At 43.3% G+C, this 23,015-nt stretch overlaps 1 protein-coding gene across 2 annotated transcripts; it reads left to right on the top strand.

The window, feature by feature from the left end:
- The first annotated feature begins 6,349 nt into the window (after positions 1 to 6,349).
- Positions 6,350 to 22,184, top strand: LOC130214944 (voltage-dependent calcium channel beta subunit-associated regulatory protein). 2 transcript variants are annotated; one of them, XM_056446825.1, is made up of 10 exons: positions 6,350 to 6,422; positions 8,299 to 8,361; positions 11,758 to 11,903; positions 12,259 to 12,320; positions 12,830 to 12,995; positions 14,151 to 14,310; positions 14,425 to 14,538; positions 14,642 to 14,831; positions 16,739 to 16,940; positions 18,345 to 22,184. In XM_056446825.1, exons 2-10 carry the CDS (start codon positions 8,323 to 8,325, stop codon positions 19,843 to 19,845), a joined length of 2,580 nt encoding a protein of 859 aa, XP_056302800.1. In that variant the 5' UTR covers positions 6,350 to 6,422; positions 8,299 to 8,322; the 3' UTR covers positions 19,846 to 22,184. The 2 variants fall into 2 exon arrangements, with proteins under 2 accessions (XP_056302800.1, XP_056302808.1); XM_056446833.1 differs by lacking the exon at positions 6,350 to 6,422 and having other exon boundaries at positions 8,215 to 8,361.
- The last annotated feature ends 831 nt before the right edge of the window (positions 22,185 to 23,015 follow it).

The following is a 23,015-nucleotide window of genomic DNA, read 5'->3' as shown; positions in this document are numbered from 1 at the left end:
ACACACACACATATACATATATATATAAATAGTATATAATAGTACACGTATATATAAATAGACCAATTTCTGTTTATCAGAGAGCAGATTTCTCCAACACATCTCTAATCATAATAGTGTTAATAACTCATCTCTAATAACTGATTTATTTTCTCTTTGCCATGATGACAGTAGGGCGACGCAGTGGCGCAGTAGGTAGTGCTGTCGCCTAACAGCAAGAAGGTCGTTGGTTTAAGTCCCGGCTGGGTCAGTTGGTGTTTCTGTGTGGAGTTTGCATGTTCTCCCCGTGTTGGTGTGGGTTTCCTCCGGGTGCTCCGGATTCCCCCACAGTCCAAACACATGTGGTACAGGTGAACTGGATAGGTTAAATTGTCCATAGAGTCTGAGTGTGTATAAGTGTGTGTGGAGGTTTCCCAGAGATGGGTTGCAGCAGTTGTGTGTGTGTGTTTGTTCAGAAGAGTCTGTTATCTGTTTTCATTGTTATTTGCAGGATGAGTTGTTGTGTGTCTGATAACTGAGAGATACTGATGTTCCTGTGAACACAGCTGTGTGTGTGTGTGTGTGTGTGTGTTTAGATTAGTTTAGATTATAGAGATAGTCTAAAACTGAAAACACTAACGATGTTGAGTTTAAGTGAGTGTGTGTGTGTGTGTGTGTGTATGTGTGTGTTTTGTGATGTCTATGTATTTGGATCACTGATGTGTGTTGGGTTTGTGATCATTAATGTGTTGTGATGTAAGTGTGTGTGTTTTGTGATATATGTTGTGTTTGTGAATGTGTGCTTGTGTGTGTGTGATCACTAATATGTGTTGTGTGTGTTGAGATGTGTGTGCTTTTATGAGTGTGTATGTTTTGTGTGAGCGTTTTATGAAGTGTGTGTGTGTGTTTCTGTGATTGTGATGTGTGCTTGTATGTGTGTGTGTGTGTGTGTGTGTGTAGAAGTGTGTGTTTTGTGATCACTGATATGTGTTTTGTGTGTTGAGATGTGTGTGCTTGTATGAGTGTGTGTTTCTGTGGTTGTGATGTGTGTGTATGTGTGTGTGTGTGTGTGTGTAGAAGTGTGTGTATTGTGATCACTGATATGTGTTTCTGTGGTTGTGATGTGTGTGTGTGTGTGTGTGTGTTGAGATGTGTGCTTGTGAGTGTGTTTTGTGATCACTGATATGTGTTGAGATGACTGTGTTTGTTGACTGAATGTGTGTTTCTGTGTGTGTGTGTGAGTGTGTGTGTGTGTGTGTGTGTGTGTGTGTGTGTGTGTAGACGTGTGTGTATTGTGATCACTGATATGTGTTTTGTGTGTTGAGATGTGTGTGCTTGTATGAGTGTGTGTTTCTGTGGTTGTGATGTGTGTGAGTGTGTATTGTGATCACTGATATGTGAGATGACTGTGTTTGTTGACTGAATGTGTGTGTGTGGGTGTGGGTGTGAGGTGTGTGTGTGTGTGTGTGTGTGTGTGTGTGTGTATTGTCGTGCAGTGACTCACCCCAGCATGTCTCAGGTGTGACTCAGCTGCTGCTCTTCCTCTTCCTCTTCTTCAGGAATCTGCTGAATCTTCAGCTCTGGGTCTGAGTGTGTGTGTCTGTGCCAGAATCTCTCTGGAATGCAGAAAATGTGTGTGTGTGTGTGTGTGTGTGCGGGTGACGCTGCAGCACTGAGCCTGGAACAGGACATTCCTGTAACAGTGATGCGTGCTTTATGACTGACTGACAGACATGCATGAGACAGATTACAGTAATGAGTCAGGGTGTGTGTGTGTGTGTGTGTGTGTGTGTGTGAGCAGGAAATGTATTCTTGTTTAACATGTTTATAAAGAAGAGCTCATCATCATAATCACACTCCAGTGTGTGTGTAAGTGAGGGTGTGTCTATGTATGTGAGTGTGTGTGTAGTTATGTTTGCGTGTATTTACGTGTGTGTGTGTGTGTGTGTGTGTATTTATATGTTTGTGTGTATTTACGTGTGTGTGTATTTTATGTTTGTGAGTGTGTGTGTGTCAAAATGGGCCAGAACACCAGCAACAGTGTGTGAAAACCCTGTGAAGACTTACAGAAAATGTCTGACCTCTGTCACCCCCAGTAAAGGGTACATAAAGCACTGAGATGAGCCTTCACTACTAACCAAATGCCTACTGTCCACCATCATTTACCAATTAATTAATCCCAAATCCTCCAGTGTGATTCTCTGGGTTTGGTTTTTCTCAGTTTGTCTCTCATAGCTGATGTATATGATGAGCGTGACGGGCCTCTCTCCTCTTGTTCGGTGGCAGAACTCTGTTTTGCCCCACTGCATCTGTGGGGGAGTCTGTTTGTCAGGGCCGGCCCGTGGCATAGACAGTATAGGCAAATGCTAAGGGCGCCGTGCGTCCAGGGGGGTGCCAGAAATAGGGGAAGATAAAAAAAGTGTAACTTCCGCTATACTTAAAACTAGCTGGTATCATGAACATTAACTATAATGATTACATTAACTGCATAGTGTATAGCCTACTAAGTAGTAGTAGTATAGTATAATAATATAACACTCGTCTCAGACGCTCCCCCCTCTTCAGAATAATTAGACTTTACCTGCTACCGTGTCTAGTTTTGATGGGTCAACATGCTCAATGCCAAAACACCCCAAACTGTCTAGAGCACAGGGGAGGCAGAAAAGAAAAGAAGAGGAGGAAAAACATGACAAACAGAGGTAATGTTACGACAAAGATGCTTACATTACTGTATCCGCGATGGATAACGCTATTAATAATTAGCATGACGCTTGTCAACTCTCCGGTTTTCCCTGTATTTGCCCCGTAAGTTTAAACTTTCTATGAATAGTGAAAGTACAGTCAACACAGAGCCCATCTCAAATGAGATATAATTACAAGTGCTGTTCAAGAGAGTTGTGCTTTCGCTTTATTTTCGACAGGGCGCCACCTGAAATCTTGCCTAGGGCACCAAATTGGTAAGGGCCGGGCCTGCTGTTTGTGTATACCCTACTGAAAAAACAGCTTAAACCAGCCTAGGCTGGTTGGCTGGTTTTAGCTGGTCGACCAGCCTGGTTTTAGAGGGGTTTTGGCCATTTCCAGTCTGGTCTTAGCTGGTCAGGCTGGGAGATGACCAGCTAAAACCAGCTATGTCCAGCATAAACCAGGTTGGTCAAGCTTTTAGCTGGATTTAGCTGGTCATTTTCCAGCCTGACCAGCTAAGACCAGACTGGAAATGGCCAAAACCCCTCTAAAACCAGGCTGGTCGACCAGCTAAAACCAGCCAACCAGCCTAGGCTGTTTTTTCTGTAGAGTATATGTGCATGTGTGTGTGTGTGTGTGTGTGTGTGTGTGTGTGTGTGTGTGTGTCATCTGAGGGACATCTCCTCTTGCTCTCTGATATCTCTGGAACACACACACATAATACTCATACACTCTCACACTCACTATACACACATTCATAAATACACACACACTAGAATCACATGCCCTTTTCATAGACTATAGGCATATACACTCACCGCCTGCTCTGCTGTTCTCCTCCTCATGTGTTCAGTGAGGGGACGCAGCGCCGCCGTGTGTCAGTCAGATGAGCTGCAGCAGCTCATCAGCGGAGGATTGAGCAGATCCACATCAGACTGAAACACACACACTGATCATTTACACTCCTTCAGTTATAGTAAAAGGAGTTCAGGATAGAATTAGTGGTTCATTTCCACACCCCTGATGAAGCAGGAGATACAGAAGACTAAACATGAGTGAAGTGTGATTATTCTGAAGGATTATAATATCTTATTCAATCATTCATTCATTTTCTTTTCAGCTTAGTCCCTTTATTAAGCAGAGGTCGCCACAGCGGAATGAACCGCCAACTATTCCAGCATATCTTTTACACAGCAGATGCCCTTCCATCTGCAACCCAGTACTGGGAAACACCCATACACACTCTCTCACACACACACTCATACAATACAGCCAGTTTAGTTGATCAATTCCCTTATAGCGCATGTGTTTGGACTGTGGAGGAAACAGGAGCACCACTACTGTCAGTGAGCGCCGTCTTTCAGAGGTCCTGACTCTCTGTGCTCAATAATAATCCCAGGATGTCCTTCAAAAAGTGTAGGGGTGTAACCAAACCTGCCCACTGGCCTCTGTCCATCATGGACTCCTAACCATCCCCATATCATAATCACGCTTCATCACTCTGTCTCCTCTTCACCAATCACCTGCTGTGAGGTCGAGAGGGGTCTGGATGCAGACCTGCTGCAGTGCAATCTGAGCAACTGAAGACAACTGCCTGAAGACTTGAACAAAGGACATGCAAATTTCCCCAGTCATTATTGATATGTCAGGCAGAGGTGTGGGAGAGATGACAGCCGTTACATCCTCTATAAATCCTCAAGTCTATATTGAGATGTTGGACACTTTTCTTCTTCCATCAACTGAAAGGAGGTTTGGTTGAGTTTTTCAGGGTGATGATGCATCATGCCATGGGGCAAACTCTGTGAAAACTTCCTACAGGAAAGACATGTAAGGTCAATGGCATGGCCTGCCAATAATACAGATCTCAATCCAATTGAAAATCTGTGGTGGAAATTAAAGAAAGGGGTCCATGACAAGGCTCCAACCTGCAAAGCTGATCTGGCAACTGGAGCTGGATATGGTGGCAGTTCAAGCTGCATTCAATAGATTTAATTTAGATTTTTTCAAAATAATTTTAATATGCAAATATATTTCATTTTCATTCTAACCATTAAACTTCATTCACTCACTTTCTTTTTGGCTTAGTCCCTTTATTAATCAGGGGTCACCACAGCGGAATGAACCACCAACTTATCCAGTATATGTTTTACACAGCGGATGCCCTTCCAGCTGCAACCCATCACTGGGAAACATCCAAACACACTCTCATACACTACGGCCAGTTTAGTTGATCAGTTCCCCTATAGCGCATGTGTTTGGACTGTGGGGGAAACCGGAGCACCCGGAGGAAACCCACACCAACACGGGGAGAACATGCAAACTCCACACAGAAACACACACTGACCCAGCCGAGACTCGAACCAGAGACCTTCTTGCTGTGAGGCTACAAAGCAAACACATGCGCTATAGGGGAATTGATGAACTAAATTGGCCGTAGTGTATGAGTGTGTGTTTGTGTGTAATGTGTTTGTTTATTTGTGTGCAGTGTGCTTGTTTGTTTGTTTGTGTGTAAGGTGTTTGTTTGTTTGTTTGTGTGCAGAGTCTGTTTATTTGTTTGTTTGTTTGTGTGCAGAGTCTGTTTATTTGTTCATTTGTTTGTTTGTGTGCAGTGTGTTTGTTTGTGTGTAATGTGCTTGTTTGTTTGTGTGCAGTGTGTTTGTTTGTGTGTAAGGTGTTTGTTTGTTTGTGTGCAGTGTGTTTGTTTGTGTGTAATGTGCTTGTTTGTTTGTGTGCAGTGTGTTTGTTTGTGTGTAATGTGCTTGTTTGTTTGTGCAGTGTGTTTGTTTATTTGTGTGTAAGGTGTTTGTTTGTTTGTGTGCAGAGTCTGTTTGTTTGTTTGTTTGTTTGTTTGCAGTGTGTTTGTTTGTGTGTAATGTGTTTGTTTGTTTGTGTGCAGTATGTGTCTGTTTGTTTGTTTGTTTGTCCTCTGCACTGAATAAATAAACAGTAAGAGCTGATTTCTGTGGACAGCGTGATTCTAAATATAACAGTTCATATGCAGTATTCATCACATTCACCCTGCAGTAACAGCAGCACTCAAGAGGATGAAGATGATGATGATGACGATGAAGATGATGATGATGAATAACATAATGAAGATGAATATGATAAAGAGGATGAAGATGATGATGATGAAGATGATGATGAATAACATAATGAAGATGATGAAGATGAATATGATGATGATGATGATGATGAAGATAACGATGATGATGATGAATATTATAATGATGATGATGATGATGAAGATGATGATGAAGATGAATTTTATAATGATGATGATGATGATGATGAAGATGATGATGATGATGAATTTTATAATGATGATGGTAAATATATAATGATGATGAAGAAGATGAAGATTATAACGATGAAGATGATGAGGATGAAGGTTAAATAATGAAGATGATGATGATGAAGATTATAATGATGAAGATGAAGGTAAAGATAATGATGATGATGATTATAAAGCTAGTAATGATAATGATGAAGATGGAGAGTGAGATGTGCAGGAATCTCCTCTCCTCATGAATGAGCGTCTCCTGCTTCTCTTCTGCAGCTCCTTCATCATCTTCATCCTCCTCCTCCTCCTCTCTCTGACGCACATGAGGAGAATCCGCACGCGCGTCATCAGTGGGCGTGGCTTCATCTCCGCTTCATTCATAAACTCGGCTGCCATTAGGATGAAATGAACGGAGCGTCGCGCCATTGGTGAGCGCTTATAACGCGTCCCGCGCTCGGACGGCATGAATTACTGATAGGTGAGTGATCCCTGGGGCTAACGACACATCTGTAGCGTCCCGCGCGTTTACTGGCGATGCGTTTCAGCGCGCGTCACACTCATCCATTCATAAAACAATGCGTTTTCTGACGCGTCTCTAATGAACCCGCCGCGAGTGGAACGGAACACACCGCGTGTCGCGTCGCGGAATGTGGACGCGTTTCGTTTCACCGCGTCGCGTCAACATTTAAACAGAAGCGATCAAACAGAACTAATGACGTCAGCGCGCGGTTTACTAGCGTTACTAGCGGCGCGCGAGATCAACCAGAGAATAACAAAAGAGCGCAGAAAGAGCCATCAGTCACTTACATAAGACACTACAGCAGCCTCATGACGCGCCATACACACACACCATCTGCATTACACACTACCCATACATCACAGAGGAGCCTATATATGACTACACAATCACAGATATGATGAACTGTGCATCATGTTCAGGCATCACATATCATATATACATGCATGGTGTGTGTGCGGGGATTATATCAACATGGCTTTTATAAAATACATTAAAATCAGGCATCACATATTCTGTATTAAAATAAATAAAGAGTTTAATGGTCAGTAAATATACAGTGCTCAGCTTAAATCAGCACACACCCTTAGAAAATGAATATTCCTGTCTGTTTCTTAGTGAATATAGACAACATGGTGCATTTAAGCAGATCAGGTCTATTCAACAGTTATATTCATTAAAATAAGAGTGGTCATCTTTAGGACATGAGAGAGAAGACATTTACATTAGAGCGAGTTATGGCAAACATCAATGACAAACTACAAAATGTAGAGTAAATGGTATTATTTGTTTTATGTTTGTCTTGATGTTTCCTGTTTATTGAATTGCTGTAGAATATTATCTCCAACATATTAAAATACACACATTACTGTAGAGAGTGTTCCTGTATAGAGAGATCTGAGATTCATCTATGATCAACACTGTAGAATATCTGGCCAGTGCAGTGCATTCACACAGCCTGCAGTGTGCAGATGTGACGTGTTAATGAGAGTGTGTGTGTGTGTGTGTGTGTGTGTGTGTGTGCTGTATTTTAGATTCTGTGTCCTACTTTTCTGCAGCTCAGCACTGAACACCACAGCATCCTCCATCAATCCCATAATGCCTGAGATGACATCAGTGGGCATCTCTCGCCCTGCTCAGGAGTGTGTGTGTGTGTGTGTGTGTGTGTGTGTCCTCATGAATACTCAGTGAGCGAGGCACAGGAAGCTGTTTAAATGCGTGTGTGTCGCTCACAGACTTAATGAGTGCCGGATGAAGTGGCTGTTTAACTGTGTTTATAGCTTCTCCTTCACTGACTGGACGTGTGTGTGTGCGTGTGTGTGTGTGTGTGGGTTTCATTAGTCCTACCAGTGTGTGTCACAGTCCAGTGCATCTCGATTGCTTCACTTCACACGACCTGCATCACAAATATACACAATCTAAACATAATAGAAGTGGAAAATGAAGAACAGAAAGACATTTATTATGGTCTATATGATGAGGAGACATCCAGGAATATTCAGACTGGAGTATGAGATGTGTATGCATGAGCAGCGCAGCAGCTGAAGGGCTCTTCTCAGTTGTTTACCACAACAACATCTCTTATTTTTGTTAATGTTGAAGAACTAAAACAGCTGAATGTTGACCACAGTAATACTCAACAAACCTTCACTGGATAAAACATGCTAATAAGTGTGTCAGGTCATCTGAATGGAGTGTGTGTGTGTGTGTGTGTGTGTGTGTGTGTGTGTTGGACAGATGGGTCTTCTGCAGTGAATCTGCTCATGTTGGATGATTCAGACTGATGAGTAAACACCTGTCTGTCTGTCTGTCTGTCATGTTCTCCTCTGCTCTTCAGGTGTGAAACACACACTTTTGGACCATGAGTGATGAGTCTCCAATACAGACCCGCCTCACCACTGTGAGTACAACACACCACAACTAACTGACAGTTCTGAACTACTGACAACTGACACACCCACCACTGACACACCCACAACTGACACACTGACACACCCACAACTGACACACCCACCACTGACAACTGACACACCCACAACTGACACACCCACAACTGACACACCCACAACTGACACACCCACCACTGACAACTGACACACCCACAACTGACACACCCACAACTGACACACCCACAACTGACACACCCACCACTGACAACTGACACACCCACAACTGACACATGCACGCACGCACGCACGCACACACACACACACACACACGTTTCTCTCAGAGTCTGTCTGAAATCTGTGTTTCTCTGTACTGCGTCCGCTGTGGAGAAAAACAAGGACAGCTTGTGTTATTGGCGGAGTTCAGAATCATTTCCACCATATGATGTGCAGCGTGTGTTCCACACACAGCCTCTACAGTCAGCTATACACACCACGTGGACATTGATCAAATCCAGAAACACACACGTTTACATTTAATCTAGGAATCTGGGCGAATATACACACACGTTTATTTCAAGATCCATTGATTTATTATTTATTTATACCATGGTGTTTGTTTTGTGTGTGTGTGTGTGTATGCGTGAGAGTGAGTGTGAATAAGTGAGTGTGTGTGAGTGGCTGTATGATTGTATGTTAGTGTACGTACAGTGCATGCAGAAAGTATTGACAGAGCTTCAGTATTTCCACATTTGTTTATATTCCAGCCTTATTCCAAAATGGATTAAATTATTTTGTATTTCCTCAACATTCTACACACTATCCCCCATAATGACAATGTGGAAAAGAGTTTTTGAAATTGTTGCAGATTTATTAAAGATAAAAAGCTGTAAGATCAGATGTACATCAGTATTGACAGCCTTTGCTCAACACTTTGTCTCTGCTCCTTTGGCAGTGATTACAGCCTCAAGTCTTTCTGAATATGATGCCACAAGCTCGGCACACCTGTCTTTGGGAATTTTGGCCCGTTCCTCTTTGCAGAACCTCTCAAGCTCTATCAGGTTGGATGGGAAGCGACGGTGTACAGCCATTTTCAGATCTCTCCAGAGATGTTCAATAGGATTTAGGTCAGGGCTCTGGCTGGGCCACTTAAGGACATTCACCGAGTTGTTGTTGTTGTGCCACTCCATTAATATTTTGGCGGTGTGCTTTGGGTCATTGTCCTGCTGGAAGATGAAGCGTCGCCCCAGTTTGAGGTCAAGAGCACTCTGAAGCAGGTCTTCATTCAGGATGTCTCTGTACATCGCTGCATTCATCTTTCCCTCTATCCTGACTAGTCTTCCAGTTCCTGCTGCTGAAGAACATCCCCACAGCATGATGCTGCCACCACCATGCTTCACTGTAGGGATGCTGTTAGCCTGGTGATGAGCGCTGTCTGCTTTTCTCCAAACGTAACGCCTGGCGTTCACTCCAAAGAGTTCAGTTTGAGTCTCATCAGAGCAGAGAGTTTAGTTTCTGATGGTCTGAGAGTCCTTCAGACGCCTTTTGGCAAATTCCTGGCGGGGAGTCCCTTCCGTCTGATTGGTGGATTGCTGCACAGATGGTTGTCCTTCTGTAAGATTCTCCTCTCTCCACAGAAGAATGCTGGAGCTCAGACAGAGTGACCATCGGGTTATTGATCACCTCCCTCACTAAGGCCCTTCTCCCCCGATCACTCAGCTTAGATGGCCGGCCAGCTCTAGGAAGAGTCCTGGTGGTCAAACATCTTCCACTTACGGATGATGGAGGCCGCTGTGCTCATTGGAGCTTTCAGAGCAGCAGAAATGTTTCTGTAACCTTCCCCAGCCTTGTGCCTCCAGACAATCCTGTTTTGGAGGTCTACAGACAGTTCCTTTGTCTTTATGCTTGGTTTGTGCTTTGACATGCACTGTCAACCCTGGGCCCTTATATAGACAGGTGTAGGCCTTTTCAGATCATGTCCAATCAGCTGAATTGACCTCAGGTGAACTCCAATGAAGCTGCTGAAACATCTCAAGAATGATCAGTGGAAACAGAATGGACCTGAGCTCCAGTTTAGAGCTCGTCAAGTGCTATCAATACTGTCTGGATGCACTGTAAGTGTGTTTGAGTGTTTTAGTAAGTGAATGTGTTTGTGCTAGTGTTTGTGTGTGTGTGATTGTACGGTTGTATGTTTGTTGATGTGTATGATTGAGTGCCTGTATGTTTGTGTATGAGTGGTCTGTATGATTGTGTGTGTGTGTGTGTGACTGCATGTATGTTTGTGTGTGTGTGATTGTGAGTGCCTGTATGATTGTATCTGTTAGAGTGTGTGTGATTGAGTGCTTGTATGATTGTGTGTGAGTGCCTGTATGTGTGTGTATGTAATTGTGAGTTTCTGTATGATTGATTGTGTGTGTGTGTGTGTGTGTGTGGGTGTTGTTGGAGGTGAGGAAACTCCTCAGGTGTGAAGGGGCCTCATGGAGATGTGGTTGTCATGAAGATTCTCTCCATGTCATGAGGGATGCCCCTCAGAGGACATGTGTGTGTGTGTGTGTGTGTGTGTGTGTTACAGCACCTGCTCACTAATTAGTGAACACTCGTCACGCATGGAAAATCAGCATCAGTGTTTGAGCGCTGACGTCTCTCTGCTTCACATTGAATACGCAGAACCAGAAACACACACACACACACACACACAAACACACGCACACACACACACACACACACAGGCTCAAGGCCTTCCTCGTCTCTAATTTTAGCCCGCGTGTCCTCATTTCTCACTCAGAATCTGCAGATCTGCTCCTGAAGAGTCATGAAGAGTTATTAATCATTCTGATGACGGATAGACTGATGTACAGCTGGAGGTTAAATGATTCGCCCTGCGCTGAATTATTCATTATTTTCTGCTTAAAAATAATTATTAAGTGCTGCTTAACAGAGAGATTTTCCACAATACATTTATAATCTGATTTCTTTTCTCTTTGCCATGATGACAGCACATGATATTTGACAGGATATTCTTCAAGACATTAGTATTCAGCTTAAAGTGACTGTGGGGGAAACCGGAGCACCCGGAGGAAACCCACACCAACACGGGGAGAACATGCAAACTCCACACAGAAACACACACTGACCCAGCCGAGACTCAAACCAGAGACCTTCTTACTGTGAGGCCACAGTGCTAACCACTGAGTCACCGTGCCACCCAATAGAAATTTAGCGGAGGGCAAATAATGTTGTCTTCTACTATAAAATATATAAAAACTAAAACAAACTGTGTGTTTCTGGACTGTTTGGAGTCAGAAGAGTCCAGCGTGACGTCTCAGTGATGAAAACAGCAGAAAAAGCACATTGTTTTGCTCATTTAGATTATGTGTGTGTGTGTGTGTGTGTGTGTGTGTGTGTGTCAGGACGTTCCTCTGGCGTCAGGATCACAGGAGAACTATGTCCTGCTGCTGGTGTTGGTGTGTGTGTTCGCCAGCGGGACGCTGATCATTCTCTCACTACTGCTGATCTTCTGTCACCGCTGCTGTCGAGGGGGACGACGATACTCCAGGTGCGCATACACACACACACACACTCACACACACTCACACACACACACACTCTCTCTCTCTCTCTCTCTCTCGGTCACTCACACACAAATGCACGCATGCACAAACTCTCTCACACACACAGGTAATAGCTTAAGCATTGTTTTGTTTTTTAGTTAAACTAGTATGCTGTTAGCTTGATTCTTAAATTTCTGCAAACATGTTATGGTGTTTTAGGCATTAGGACAGTCAGAAATGTACATGCAGCACCTTTAATTGGAGAAAGTAAACTAACCAACAGATCAGAAGCTTCAGCAGTGAGGATGATGATGTTGAAGATGATGATGATGATGATGATTGTGTTCTTCCAATATTTAGAGCCAGTGATGACCTGGAGAAGACCAACACGACATACATAGAGGAGAGTCAGCCCGTTCACGGTAAACCCACTGTAAAACACAAACACAGTCAAGCACTCAAGGAGACAGAGATTAAAAACTTTAGATATAGGCTTTCCTCTATTAAGTGCATAAATAAAGATACTAGCATTTACCTTAAACTGTAGACATTAATTTTCCTTAAACTGGAATGATTTACAACAAATGTATAATTTAGATGACGATAACAGAGTTGACAGTAACAGAGTTGACGGTAACAGAGTTGACAGTAACAGAGTTGACGATAACAGAGTTGACAGTAACAGAGTTGACGATAACAGAGTTGACAGTAACAGAGTTGACGATAACAAAGTTAAAGATAACAGTGTTGCCAGTGACATTTGAAAGTAACAGGGTTGACGATAGCAGAGTTGAAGGTAACACAGTTAAAGGAAACAGAGTTGACGGTAACAGAGTTGACTATAACACAGTTGACAGTAACAGAGTTGACTGTAACAGAGTTGACGATAACACAGTTAGACAGCATGTATATTATTGTTGTTCATCTTCAGATGTGGCCATCAGACTGGAGAGCGGAGAGTCTCTGTCTACCTCCAGTTGTCATGGAGATGTGGATGCTGAGCAGTTCCTGTCTGCGTCCTGCACCGGCCGACGGGTCTCCTTCAATGAGGCAGCCATGTATGAGCAGAGCACCAAAGACTCGGAGAAAGGGCGAAGGTCAGACACACCTATATGAAGGTTTCAGAGTCAGACATCATAGATATTTACATTAGATGTCGCCTATGCCATTGGTGTCTATTGGAATGAATGCGTCAATAGAACCGCAATTTTAGGGAGCGGTTCGTTTGTGAATGAATCTCTGTTATGAACGACTTGTTCACTTAACCGACAATAACACCAGTTACTGGCACCGCAGCGTCTCGTTGTCATATTTAATTTAAATTGTTTGCTGAATTTCTTCAACAGATCTAGCATAAGCAGAGTGTTTAGTGTGAAGTCCAGCATCTTCACACTGGCTTTAGTCTCGACTAGTGTACAAATGTACAAATGTGGCGGCGCTACTGACACATGCTCAGGGTCCATATGCGATATCTAGTGTATATATCTATGGTCAGACATGCTCATGCTAAAATCAAAAATCATTCTTGCTTCTAAGAAGGTCAAAGGTCAGACTCACATGAAGGTCAAAAGTTCATTCTAGCATGTACAAAGTTTAATAAGTCACATTCATACAAAGGTCAAAGGTCAAAGTTGCTCATACAGAGGTCAAGAGGTCTGGCATGCTCATATGAAGGTCAAACGGTCAGACACGCTCAATCCAAGGTCAAAAATCACAGTTGCTTGCACGAAGGTTAAAGGTCAGGCTCACATCAAGGTTGAAATGTCCTACTTGCTTGTACTTAGTTCAAGAGGTCATACTCATTTGTATAAAGGTCAAAGGTCAAAGTTTCTCATAGTGAGGTTAAGAGGTCAGTTGCTCACACAAAAGGTCAAGAGTTTAACTCGCATATTTGAAGCTCAAACTCTCACATATATGATGGTCCACAGGTCACAGGCTCATACCAATGGCAAGGTCGAAGCAGAAACTTGCTCTCATGTGAAGGTCAAAGTTCATACTTGCTTATATGAAGGTCAAAGGTCAGACAGGCTGATATGAAACTCACTCATACAAAGGTCAAAGGTAAGACTACCTCATATGAAAGTCAAAGATCAGACGGGCTGATTTGAAGGTCAAAGTTCAAACTTGCTCATATGAAGGTCAAAGGTCAGACAGGCTCATATGAAGCTCAAAGTTGAGACAGGCTCATCTGAAGGTCAAAGGTCAGACAGGCTCATACGCATGTGACTCATATGTCGATCTGCACCTGTCAGGTACACGCTGACAGAAGGAGACTTCCACCACCTGAAGAAGGCCCGTCTGACGCACCTGCAGATGCTGAAGATCCTGACCATCATGGAGTGTGAATCTGCAGAGAGCAGCGTGCCGCTTCAGCAACAGCCCTCCACACACACACCACTCGCCATATTCCAGGTGTGTGTATGTATGTGGATGCAGGTATGCGCCTGTATGCATTTGTGTGTGTGCTGTGCATGTGTGTATAATATATATATATGTGTGTGTGTGTGTGTGTGTGTGTGTGCACAGGCATCTGACGCTGCTGTGCCGGACGCTGCAGGACAGTGGAGTGTTCAGAACTCCAGCTCTGCTCTTCCTGGAGACTCTCTGAACTCCAGCCTGAAACACACACGATCACAAACCGTGAGGAAACACACACACACACACACACACACACACACACACACACACGCTTTACTAACTCTGGACTGGAGTGTTGAAGCTGTGACCTCTGTGTGACCTCCAGATTGAGGTGATGAGCCACAGTCTGCTGACGGACAGAGATTCCACTTCCTGTCCAGCTGCTCAGGGCGGCATGTTCCACTTCCTGTCGAAGCTGCGCCGCCATGCCAGCCTGGAGGGGGCCGCTCCGCTGTTCAGCGTCAAGAAGTGGAGACAGGAGACCATGCAGAGAGCGGCCAGCCTGGACACACGAGGTACACACACACACACACACACACACACACACACACACACATTCTCAAATGTTTTGTTGTTGAATGAATCTTCATGATGATTCCTCTGTGAAACACAATCAGCTCAAATACAGGTTCACACCAGCTGAGATTATTCAGCTCTGATTGATCGTGGACCAGAGAAATCAATAGCGGATCAATACGGCTAGAGTAGCTCGGTTTAGTGGCAGTCATGTGATCTCTGTGAGATATCTCTGAGTCTCACAGGACAAAAGCTGCTCACTGATAAATGAATTACACCATAATCAGATTAATCTTCAGCTGATGTGAAAGGTCAGTCAGTGCCGCGGCTCATTTAATAATAATTTATTACATCAAATGCTCATTACTGAGGAATGAGGGAGTCTTCACGGCTCTTTAGCGCCAAAACCTGCCCCTGAGCTCGTGGAAAATGAGCTGCAGTCTTAGCTGCTGTTTACAGCCGGCCCCTTCACATGTTACTCTGATCTGATTTCTGAAACCCTTTCCTTTTCATTCTCTTGAACCACATCAATGCATCTCTGCAAACGGATGTGATTCCCTTCTTCAAATCCTGCGCTATCGATAGTGTTCAGTCATGTGACCTGTGGCAAACAAAAAAAAAGAGCCATAATGGCGGCTACACTGGGACCTCCATAGAACCGCAGCACAATCCGCTCATATTTACATCTGTTTGGAGCTACCAATATTTGGATCATACATCAACAGAACAAAACAGGGATATGACCAAACTGTGAACTGACGGCACTTGTGATCCATATTGTACTGTTTTTCATATTGTAAGTTCCCTAGTGCGATTACAACAATGTCATTTGCAATATCATTCCCCCTTATTTATCTAGGCGGGACCCTTATTTTGAAAACATGAGGCTTTCAAGAGGAGTTAGCAGTTTTGTGAAGCATTACAGCTTGTTGGAACGCAAAATACGAGATTATCAGATTATAAATGTATTCAACATCACCCCCAGAGAGGTGTAAGGTCTATTAAACTGTGTCTTAGTTTAACTTGTATATAGTGATATTAGTAGGGTTGGGTATGGTTTGGGATTATTTCAATACCGGTGCTAAATCGATACTTTAAAAATGGTACCGGTGCCAAAACGGTGCCTGAACCAATACTTTATTTAGCCACAAATTATTTGACAAAAAAATAAATAAGAAATACATTTTAATCCTTATAATTGAACTGTATAAATCTATATTTATAATAAGTTCAACGTAAACAAATTTATATTTTATATATAAGAATTGCATTAATATATTTCTTTTGATCGTTTGTTAGAATGAATCCAAGATTAGCATTATGCTATTAACATTACATTAGCTTTCTACTAACCTGTGGAAAGGCTGTCATCAAAATCAGGGAACAGCTTTTTTCTGGGTTTGGGGCTTAGCATGTTATTTAAAATGAAACTATTCAGATGGCGCTCTGTGGCGCAGCAGAAATATGAAGTGTCCCAAGTCATGACTGGGCGCTGCGGACAGCTGCCGACTTCTGAATTCTAAAATGCATGGCGATGCGCCTCTCAGCTGGTGTGGGACCTGCTTTACACTCGTCGCAGCACCAGTGGCAATGGAATTAGGCACCGAAATTCATAAGCTGATTTGGTCCGGTGTATACCGGTCACAAAGGTACCGGTGCCATAATGGCACAGAGTTTCGGTACCCAACCCTAGAAGTTGCATATGATTGTAACAAGACAACAAACACATGCTAAATATATAAGTGCTTAATGCACATTCATGCACTGTGTCATATCTCTCAGCTCTCGCTGTCATATCTCTTGCACTTATAAAACATCTCTATAAAATGTCTGTTTATCAGAGCACAGCTCATTATTTATCCTACACATTTATCATTTTTTCCTGGTTGTTCTTGTGTCCTCCTAGGTTCTCCTCGGAGGCGAGTGTTTCAGAGGCAGCGGGCGGCCAGTGAGACTCTGGATCAGGGAGAAGAAGAAACCTTGCAGAATGAGGGAGTTGATCATTTCCTGATGAGAAAATCTTGTGTTCAGCCGCAGACGGAGCCGCCCAGACGCCTCTCAGCTGGATCTTTAGATGCCACTGCTGGAGCTCCATCTGCCCTGAGCAGGTACACATACACACACCTCTGGGGCAGATGTGGCCTAAATGCTAAATTATACCTTTGTGTCGAGTGATTGCCGTAAGTCACAGCGCATAACTTGTGTTTAGCTGTACATTTATATTTCTGTTTGTGTTGCTCTGCAATAACACCTTCAAAACACAAGTTGGCAATGGGGTTTGTTTGTTCCTCTGTGTCGAGTTTCTTCGTGGTTGTTTCATTCACACCAGAAGAACCTGTAAAGCTACCTTAATGTACAAATAGCTCAATCTCGCTCATTCCAATGCGGAAACCCACAGAAATGCAACAGCTTCAATCGTAAGCATCACGGCACTCCACAATTGTTAAGGACTCATTCCATTGGGCTCGCTTTGACTCTATGGTTCTTGGCCCCGCTCAGATTTGTCATCCATACCAAGCCAACCAATGACAAAGGTTACACAATGCATCGCCATCATGTGCAATTACATTATTTGAGTGGTGTGCATCAGCGTCAGCCACATCAAAGGGTCTGTGACTGCACAAAGGTTGTGCCTGACCATCCATCTGCACTCGATGCAGAAGTATAAACTAGCCTCTACGGTTAGGGAGGAGGACTTGTAATCGAAAGGTTGCAGGTTTGATTCCCGGTCCAGGCAGGAATTGAAGATCTCCATCTTTGATTACCAGCTGCCCTGAGCACAGCACAGAACCCCTAATTATTGTGTGCTCTCACTCCTTACTCAACATGTGTGTGTGCTCTTGGATGTGTTAAAAGTAAAGGAACAATTTTGAGTAAGGGTTAATGCCTACTTGACAATACTCACTTCCCTTCATCTCCTAGCTGGGAAACAGGTGATAGCTCTCCTCTAGTGTCTCACAGATCTCCCAAACACACTTACCTGACCATTTCTAGCAGCCCTGAAGACCTTGTTTAGCTAGTTATGGTTCATTTCCACTGAAAATTACAGTTCAGTACAGTACAGTATTGGAAACCCAAGCCTGATCAAGGTGACTTGTATTGAATTGGTCAGTACTGTAATATACTGGACCGTAGAGCTCAGTTGAAAGCTTTGGGTTTAAGAAAAGTACATTCCAAATAAAATGCATTATTATTATGATTATTAATAGATTCCCCTGTGGAAGGACTGGACACTTCTGCTCTAATTCTTGGCATCCCCAATGCACATACATTTTCAGCACTTAAATCTCAGCTCGTTGTTTAAGTCTTGACTAACATTAACGAATTTAGAATCATTGGCAGATGAACTATGATGCATCTGTGAACCTATTTTCCCCACTGGCTCTACTAGAAGATTTTCATTTAAATTCTTATACCCATAACACTATGTTTACCTCTCTTTCTGGAGTTTGTTGTTGAATGAAATCATCCTTTTGGCTCAGATTCTTAGTCCTGTCTGTTCACTCCTACAGATTAGAGGTAGAAGCTGTAATGGAGCACACAAACAACATGGACACAAGGGCAAAAGACACAACTCCAGTATTCCCTTCACCTCACAGACCTCTGGAGATCGAGGACGGAGAGGAGATGGAGGCTGGAGCATCAGGATGTGGTGGGGAGGAGTTTGGAGCCATGGGTCAATTGGAGAGCCTGGATCAGCCCAGTCTGTACCGTGATATCTGGAGCCTGCGAGCGTCTCTGGAGCAGTATGCTTCCTCGGACCTGAGCAGCAACGACAGAGACTCCACTCGCAGCGATGCCGACAGCGTCTGCTCTGCAGGAGCCTCCAGAACAGGTGTCCCCAGCTACCAGTCGCAGGACATTGATGATGATATGGATGTGGAGCTGCCATACGATGACACAATAAGGGATGTTGGACAGAGGAGAAACGGACGAGAGAGTCTGGACTCTGAAAGAGGGAGCGATGGAGAAACAAACAACCGCAAGCTCCTGCAGATGGACAGTGGCTACGCCTCGATTGAAGCTCCATGCAAAGCTCCAGAGGAATTCAGACTGTTCGGAAGCGGCTCTGGAAAGACCGCATCTGAACGACGACGCTTCTTCACCAATTCTGGCCGTAAAGGAACTGTTTGTGAGAGTTTTGAGGCAAGGCTTTTTAAAGAGGAACTGGAGGATGAGGCAAGTTTGGAGGCAGAGCTTCCCAAGAGCCAAGAGACACAACCTACGACCAAACCTAGGCTACGATTGCGCCGCCGAGACTACAGTATCGATGAGAAGACAGAGGCGCTCTTTAATGAATTCCTACGGCATGATCCCCAGTTTGACCAGCAGGGTTCACCATCTTTGCGACACCGGCACCGATCCCGAATTCATCTCCGAAAGCAGTGGCAGCGCAGCAAACAGTACAGTGACCCCGGAGCCGCTCGATACTCACCATCCCTAGAGCGCCAACGCTGCTATCCGCTACGCAGAGGTGACAGCGCCAACTACCCACTGGATACACGATACCATAGTACCCTACCTCGCATCGCTAGTGCAGCAGATGAGGAGGCCAGCGAGGGAGCAACAGGTACAGAAACACCTGAGAATGAAAAAGACAGACTGGAATCTGCAAATGATGGTCCTCCCCTAGAAGAGCCAAGTTCTGCTCCAGACCTGGAAGAAAACGCAAACAACAGCAGCAACAACTTACACCGACATTTCTTTTCATTGAAATCACAGGACAACACTGCCAGGGATTGCGAAACACCAGAGGACTCCGGAACAACTGCGCATCCCACAGATCCACATACGCCGATAATAAGTGTGATAAGCTCACATGTAGGTACATTCATACCAGATTCTGCAAACCCGGATTTGGACTATATTCATCACACACTCGGCAACATCAGTCCATCAGACAAACTGGTGTCCACACTGGACGATCGGCTCTACTCTGAGCTGAGGACTCAAAGAGCAAGGGAAGAGTGTGTCGTGACTGTAAGCCGCACCTCACCAGATCTGGAAGAATAAAACCTGAATGATAAGTACAGGGATAAAGCCTGTTGCTCTATCTCTCAGAGAACAGTGAAGTCCTCACTACAGCTTTAACTGAGTTCTAGAACAGTGGTTCCCAATTCCAGCCCCGTGCCCTGTACATTTTGTGTGTCTTCCATGCTTAACAGACCTGATTCAGATCATCAGCTCATTAACAAAGAAATCCATGAACTGATCCTTGTGTGTCAAGTAAAGAGAGAGATACAAAATGTGCAGGGCAGGGGGTCCAGAGGACTGGAATTGGGAACTACTGTTCAAGAGGACCTGCAGAGTTTGGCTCCAACCCTAATCAAACACTCCTGCCTGGAGCTTTCTTATGATCTTGACGATTTGCATGTTCAGGTGTATTTGATTAAGGTTACAGCAAAACTCTGCAGGACAGTGGTTCTCCAGGACCAAAGTTGCCCATCTCTGAGCTACAACAATAATGGCACAGTAGTATGATAGAGTTATAATCATTTTCAGAATGATTATATTAAAGCTGGTCATTAGTAAAACAACAACAACTGATTATTAAAATCTTTCTGACTGTAAAGAACTCATATAATTAAAGCAGGGGTGCCCAAACTTGCTCTTGGAGGGTCGGTGTCCTGCAGAGTTTAGCTCCAACCCCAATCAGACACACCTGAACCTGCTACTAGGTATACTAGAAACTTTCTGGCTGGTGTGTTAAGTGAGTTGGAGCTAAACTCTGCAGGACACCAGTCCTCCAGGACAGCGTTTGGGCGCCCCTGAATTAAAGAGACAAAACTGCAACTTCATAATTAGCAAAAGCATATCGTCCTGTAGCATGGACGCTAATACGGGCCCGTTTCAACTTGGTTTTAACATGTTTTCAGTGATCTGATCACAAGTGTTCAGCCAAAAATCATTTGCGTTTCTATCTGATGTTCAGTAAGACATGTATGAGAGTACTGTTGGTTGAATGAACCAATGTTAACTGGTGGACAAGTGAACAGGAGAGCAAATCAAAGATGTAAATGGAACATTATATTCCCACAGTAATCTGTGTTTTGGTTGAGTGCTCCCTCAACATATCCCCTTAAACCTTCATCAGATGAAGACCTTTATTGAAATTGATTACAATAAAATGTTTCAGTTTACTGTTGTCAAAAGTTTGGGAAAGGTCAGAGAGTCGAGACTTGAACTCAGAATGCCCATAGTTGTGTTAATATTGGTGCCAACGCTTAAAATAATAATGACCCCAGTGGGTTTGTTTTAATGCTATTAAATATGAAGATGGTTTTGCAATAGTCACTTAAGCTTCAGTACATTCCTATTTATGAACACGAGTGATTATTACTCTATGGAAGCAAACCCATCCAGTGTGTAAACTGATATATTTACTGGCGTCCACTTGTGATTGGACTAATGAAAACACATTTTAAAGTGTAAACGTGGCCATCGTTATCATTCTTGCACAGAATAGGGGCTGAAATAATCCCCTACAGGTCATCATTCACACTGCAGATGAATCTCATTCAGGTTTATTCAGAATAAACGAACTGCTTCTCCAAAGACTTTGAGAAATACTACAGAAACAGTGAAAATAAGTGTGACGCCTGCTGGGAAGACTAGCAATAAATACAAAGGGCAACGAGTGTGATTCTGGATGTAAAACAATTATAGCCCAGTCTAAACACAGTCTTGGTTCGTCTGGAACTACAGAGTAAATATTTGTGTGTAATCTATTCTGAAGCATTAGAAAATCCTCATCTAACTTCATCATAAAGGGTCTAAACGCACTCGGATCTACCATATAAAAGAAACGTTCACTGTGAAACAAGCCGTTTGGTGCTGTTGAGTTCAATTTCAGTCAAATACAGTTGAAGTCAAAATGTATTCTTTTATTAATTATTTTGCAAGATACTAGTATTCTGACATTTAAAGGCTTAACTGGGTTAATAATATTGAGCTTAGGTGGCATGGTGGTTAGCACTGTGGCCTCACAGCAAGAAGGTTGCTGGTTTGAGTCCTGGCTGGGTCAGCTGGCGTTTCTGTGTGGAATTTGCATGTTCTCCCCGTGTTGGCATAGTGTATGAGTGTGTGAGAATGAGTGTGTATGGGCGTTTCCCAGTACTGGGTTGCAGCTGGAAGGGCACCTGCTGCGTAAAACATATGCTGGAATAGTTGGTGGTTCATTCTGCAGTGGCGACCCCTGAAAATACAGACTAAGCTGAAGGAAAATGAATGAATGAATGAATGAATGAATGAATATCCACCTTAAAAATTTTTTTGGTCAAATTAATTCAAAACAAACAAAATTTCTCCAGAATAATAAGATATTATAGGAAATACTGTGTAAAATTTCTTGCACTTGGCAAATATTGAAAATAATAATAATACATTTCAATGAAGTTTAAAGTGAATAAAGTGAAAAGTTTTTGACTTCAAATGTACATCTAGAACTTTCTGTGCTTTAAGCCATCAGAGTATCTGTTAACGTGGGTAGATTTACCTCCAGCATTAGTACACATCAAATGAAATGTCATTACTCGTGCATGAATATCCCACAATGCAGTGCTCATCATCTCATCATAATCACACAGGAGCGGCTTTAACCCTTATGTGTTGTTCAAACTGTTTTTGCTCCATTGACTTCCATTATAATCACATTTATTGATCGAAAGGCATGACAGCGTAGAATCATGCATTCTTTAGTGTTGCTTCTTTTCCCTGTAGGGAAGAGGAACAATCTGTCATTTTTACTGGTATAATGAGCTGACAAAACAAGCGAGAACGCATGATTATATGCTGTATTTTATTTACATTTAAAAAATGTGATTATAATGGGAGGCAATAGGGCAAAAACAGCACCAACATAACCAGAGGGGAGTCAATCTGAGTGGAGTTTTCCAAAGCATTTTCCCAAAATATGAGTGAATAATCATCCTATTTGCTGAAACACTGAGAAAGCTGAGGCCAAATTAAGACTCAAAATCAGCCCAGAGTGGATGAAAACGACCCAGCAGCACACGAGGGTTAAATCTACAGTTGAATGATTCCAGAACATCACATGTCCTTATTATATAACCTCTGATGGTAAGAATATCTGGGTTTTAATATCATGCTTACAGTTCTGTCATTGATTACATTCAGATCATCTTTTGCGTTGGAGAACAGACGCTGGGTTGCTGTCAGCTGTA

This window comes from Danio aesculapii, chromosome 2, assembly GCF_903798145.1.
Source record: "Danio aesculapii chromosome 2, fDanAes4.1, whole genome shotgun sequence".
NCBI classification, from domain to species: domain Eukaryota; kingdom Metazoa; phylum Chordata; class Actinopteri; order Cypriniformes; family Danionidae; genus Danio; species Danio aesculapii.
The sequence above is the reverse complement of the archived record's forward strand: the minus strand, read 5'-3'. Positions and strand labels throughout refer to the sequence as shown.